We start from the raw sequence: 4,534 nt of genomic DNA, 5'->3' as shown, positions 1-4,534 counted from the left end.
ATTCTCTATTCAAGTCTCCAGCAGCGCTAACATTACGCCTAACGGGGCTTTGCCGTGCCTTTAGGCACAGGAAACTCCCCGCTTTCCCTCCATAGGCAGGTTTGTTTCTAGCGCTGCTCATAATTGGAAGAAGGGGGGCCAGATCTTGAAAATGAGACGTGAGTGCAGAGGGGGGAAATGCACAGGACCTGGAGAAGAGGCTGGGGAAGGGGTGAGGGAGCAGGGGGCCCGCCAGGCTAGCCAGAAACCTCAGAGGATCCTGTGAAATGTCACACCCACTCCTCCTCCTCGACCTTTTCCTCCCTCCCAACTCTGGCTGGATTTAATCAGCATAATTCACCCAATTTAGAGGGGTAGTGGGAGTGGAAGGGCCAAAGAGGGGAGTATTCAGGCTAGGAAAAGGTGCGAAGGGGCGTCGAAAACCGGGGATCGGGATGTTAAGAAGCGGGGATGGCCGGGGGAGATAAGGGAGCAGTGGAGAGGCGTCTGGACGAAAGCTGCAGATAAAATTTCTGTCCAGCACCGCAGGGGTTACCCAGGGACGGGGAGGGGAAAGGGAGGGAGGGGGTTCCAACTTAAAGATCTTAAGGCGGACTCGTGAGGGGCTGATCTGGAGGTGGGAGGAGGGAGCAGCTGGCCGAGGAGGAGGCACCGAGGAAACTCGGGCCACATCTGTCTGAGCTTTGGCTAGACGGGAGGCAAACGGGGGTGAGGGGAAGGGGCAGGACAGCGGCAGAAGCGGAGGAGCTGTCCGCCGGCCGCTCGCTGTGGAGACGCAGAACCGGCGGTGCGGCCCCTCGCATCGGCGGCGCGGCCCCCAGCCCCGGCGGCGCGAACCCTCGCATCGGCGGCGCGGTCCCCAGCCCCGGCGGGCCAGATGCTGAGGGGCTCCGGCCACTGACGAGCTGCCTCCAGGTGCGCCCCCGCGGAAGGCCCGAGGCCCGAGGGGGTGACCTCCGCAGGCCGGGCCCCGGCCTCGCTCCCCTCGCCTTCTGCCTCGCGGGGACCCCAGCATGGAGGAAGGTTCGGATTTTGACAGCTACTACGCGGGCGAGAACCAGAGCGTGGAGTGCGTGTACGCCGACTGGAAGTCGTCGGGCTCCCTCATCCCCGCCATCTACATCCTGGTCTTCCTCCTGGGCACCACGGGCAACGGCCTGGTGCTCTGGACCATCTTCCGCGGCAGCCGCGAGAAGCGGCGCTCGGCCGACAAGTTCATCGCCAGCCTGGCCGTGGCCGACCTGACGTTCGTGGTGACGCTGCCCCTGTGGGCCACGTACGCGTACCTGGACTACAGCTGGCCGTTCGGCGCCTTCGCCTGCAAGCTCAGCAGCTACCTGATCTTCGTCAACATGTACGCCAGCGTGTTCTGCCTGACGGGCCTCAGCTTCGACCGCTACCTGGCCATCGTGCGGCCCGTGGCCAACGCGCGGCTGCGGCTGCGGGTGGGCGGCGCCGTGGCCACGGCGGGCCTGTGGCTGCTGGCCGCGCTGCTGGCCGCGCCCGCCATGGTGTTCCGCTCGGTGGGCGAGCTGGACAACAACACCAAGCCGGTGTGCTACATGGACTACTCGCTGGTGGCGGCGCCGGGCTCCGAGCTGGCGTGGGAGGTGGGGCTGGGCGCGTCCTCCACGGCGCTGGGCTTCGTCGTCCCCTTCACCGTCATGCTCACCTGCTACTTCTTCATCGCGCGCACCATCGCGGGCCACTTCCGCAAGGAGCGCAGCGAGGGCCTGCGCAAGCGGCGCCGCCTGCTCAGCATCATCGTGGTGCTCGTGGTGACCTTCGCCCTGTGCTGGCTGCCCTACCACCTGGTCAAGACCCTGTACATGCTGGGCAGCCTCCTGCAGTGGTCCTGCGACTTCGACCTGTTCCTCATGAACGTCTACCCCTACTGCACCTGCATCAGCTACGTCAACAGCTGCCTCAACCCCTTCCTCTACGCCTTCTTCGACCCCCGCTTCCGGGAGGCCTGCGCCGCCATGCTGTGCTGCGGCCACAGTGGGTGCCGGGGGGCGGCCGCCGCGGGGGGGGACAAGTCGGCCAGCTACTCCTCGGGGCCCAGCCAGGGGCCCGGCCAGAACTCGGGCAAGGCCGGGGAGCCGCCCGGGGACAAGTCCATCCCCTACAGCCGGGAGACCCTGGTGTCCGACCAGATCCTGGGATAAAGGGCCGTCCCTCGCCCGGCTTCTCAGCCACCTCCCTCCTCCGGTTCTTTCTCTCCCTTTCCTGACTTCGCTCTCCCATCTCCCCACCCCAGGCGTGACCCCGGGTCGCAAGAGCAGACCTGAGATTTGAATCTATGTCTTGTGACTTCCAAACTAGGGGCTTTTCTCCTTCTTTCTGCCTGCCTCAGTTTCCGCTGGCTGCTTTTCTCCCCTTTCCTATTTTCTTTCCAAAGGGACTGGGAATGGAGGGGCAGGTGTGCCCCTCCCCCTCCCGGGAGACCACGGTGGTCTTTGTCCTGTTGTTACTATAGGGAGGATTTGGAGGAAAGAGGGAGCAGGAGAGGCTGCCTGCAGAGGAGGGGAGAAAGAGCAGGTTTCTGCACCACCGAGGGTCATCTCAATGGCTCACTTGGGCAGCAGGGGAGCCTCCTGGTCTGTTGCCATCATGCCAGGTCGTGCTCCCCTGAAAATGTATTTTTTCATTTGCCATTAGTCCGTCTCTCTTTATCCTGGGTAAGGAAAGGGGGGAGGAGGACGATCCCATTGAGATTGGGAAAACAGGAGGGGTGTTGGGGGGTCAAATTCATAGTGTCCCACAGAGTTATAGATGGGGCCATCGAGACCAGAAGAATGGCTGGGTAAGGAAGGGGGAGAGGACGATCCCATTGCTTGAGATTGGGAAAACAGGAGGGGTGTTGGGGGTCAAATTCATAAAGTCCCATAGAGTTATAGATGGGGCCATAGAGACCAGAAGAATGGTTGGGTTTATCACAGGTTGTAAGACAATGGGAGATAAAGACATTGAGTGCTTCTTTTCTTTCTGTCTCTACATTTTTCACTCTACAGACCTTCCTCCCAGACCGTGTTGCCTTGGACATTTTGTAGATTGTGTGTGTGTGTGTGTGTGTGTGTGTGTGTGTGTGTGTGTGTGTGTGTGTGTGTGACACAGAGAGAGAGAGACTTGATCATTGTCATAAATGCCCCCCACCATGCTCCCTAATATTTACCTTGCTGACTTCCTTGAAACTAAAGAAATGGCTTATTGGGGAGCTCTCACTTGTCCCTCCCTGGCAATGGACTCTGGCGGCTGGTCCGTCACTTTAGAGCGAATACAGTTAACTAAGACTCCCCTCTAGCTTCTGGGATCCTTTCATTCGCTCATCCTCTGGAACCTGTCCCAGCTGCAGGAGTCTGTCCCTGACTGGGGCTGGTGCAATTTGCCTTTAGACTGCCTTGTTTGATTTCCCTTAGCCAGCCTGGGGACATTCATTCCAGGCAGGTCCAGTGCTTTCCAGGCTCATTCCCTAAATGGGAGGGAGCCTCCTTCTTGCCCCTTGTTCTCAGGGGGAGCCACTGACTTCAGAGGCCAGGCCTGGAAGTGTGAGAGACACTGAGTCAAGTTTCACCTCATGGGGGGATGTCGGAAGGGTCTTTCTGGCTTCTGTCTCCTGGGTGTTTACAGAGTGGGGTATGGACAGGATGGTACTCTTCATATCCCTCATGAGCCTTAGAGAAAGCAATAAATAGTAATACCTTTTGGGGGTGGGGAACAATGAGGGGTATTGGCTCCAGAGAACTTGGGGATAAAGAACCATGTATAAGAGCTCCCTCTTGGGGAAAGATACAGAAGCAAGAAAAGCCCAGCCTGACCATGTTGGCTGCCTCTGGGAGGTGGCAAAGGCCTTGGCTTTTGGACTGAGGGTGGGAGAGAAGGGTGAAGGGCCGGACTCAGATGCCTCCTCCGACTCCAGACTCTGCGTTTGGTTTACTTTCTGCAGGCACCTGTGCCCAGCCTTCTGATGCCCCCAGACCAAGCGCTCCAAGGACAAGGGCTTGGCTCTCCTGGCCTGGGAAGGGAAGGCGGTATCTTCCTAAAGCACTGCTTCGTGGACTGAAATGATTCCCAGGATTCATCTGAAGACATTGGGGAAGCTTGGACTGAACTCCCATCCCTGTTAACTGTCACACTGTTGGCTTCTGAGAGAAGGGACCCCTGGCACTTCCCTTCTCCCCATCAGGAACAGTTGTCATTTTCCTATTTAGTTTTGTCATTGTGATTAATAAAGTACATCTGTTTTGAGTGTGTGTCTCATCACTAAAGTGTTGGGATAGGAAAGAAAAAGCACAATAACCATGCCCAGGGTGCAAAGTGCAGTGGATGAGGAAAGAAGGAAAGAGAAAAAGGAGAGGGAAAGAAGCAAGAGGGGCAAGAAGAACAGTGAGGGGGGAGAAAGAGGTAGAGGTCAGCAAAATGAGGGGAGAGAGGAAACAAAAGCAGAAAAGGAGACAGAAAGGGAAGGAAAGTGAGGGGGTAGATTGAAGATATAAAAAACAGGAGAATAAAAGAGAAATAGGAGGGAAAGAGA

The 4,534-nt window shown here is 58.1% G+C and overlaps 1 protein-coding gene across 2 annotated transcripts; it reads left to right on the top strand.

The window, feature by feature from the left end:
• The first annotated feature begins 602 nt into the window (after positions 1–602).
• APLNR (apelin receptor) lies at positions 603–4,248 on the top strand. Of its 2 annotated transcripts, none has more exons than XM_074272770.1 (2): positions 603–2,639; positions 3,947–4,248. In XM_074272770.1, the coding sequence occupies exon 1, from the start codon at positions 1,014–1,016 to the stop codon at positions 2,166–2,168; it is 1,155 nt and encodes a 384-aa protein (XP_074128871.1). In that variant the 5' UTR covers positions 603–1,013; the 3' UTR covers positions 2,169–2,639; positions 3,947–4,248. The 2 variants fall into 2 exon arrangements, with proteins under 2 accessions (XP_074128871.1, XP_074128873.1); XM_074272772.1 differs by having other exon boundaries at positions 605–2,001.
• The last annotated feature ends 286 nt before the right edge of the window (positions 4,249–4,534 follow it).

Source organism: Sminthopsis crassicaudata, chromosome 6 (genome assembly GCF_048593235.1).
Source record: "Sminthopsis crassicaudata isolate SCR6 chromosome 6, ASM4859323v1, whole genome shotgun sequence".
Classification (NCBI taxonomy): domain Eukaryota; kingdom Metazoa; phylum Chordata; class Mammalia; order Dasyuromorphia; family Dasyuridae; genus Sminthopsis; species Sminthopsis crassicaudata.
The sequence above is the reverse complement of the archived record's forward strand: the minus strand, read 5'-3'. Positions and strand labels throughout refer to the sequence as shown.

Bases quoted from the DNA above. Each gene is read 5' to 3' on its own strand.
- APLNR (XM_074272770.1), top strand. From the start codon at position 1,014: ATGGAGGAAGGTTCGGATTTTGACAGCTACTACGCGGGCGAGAACCAG.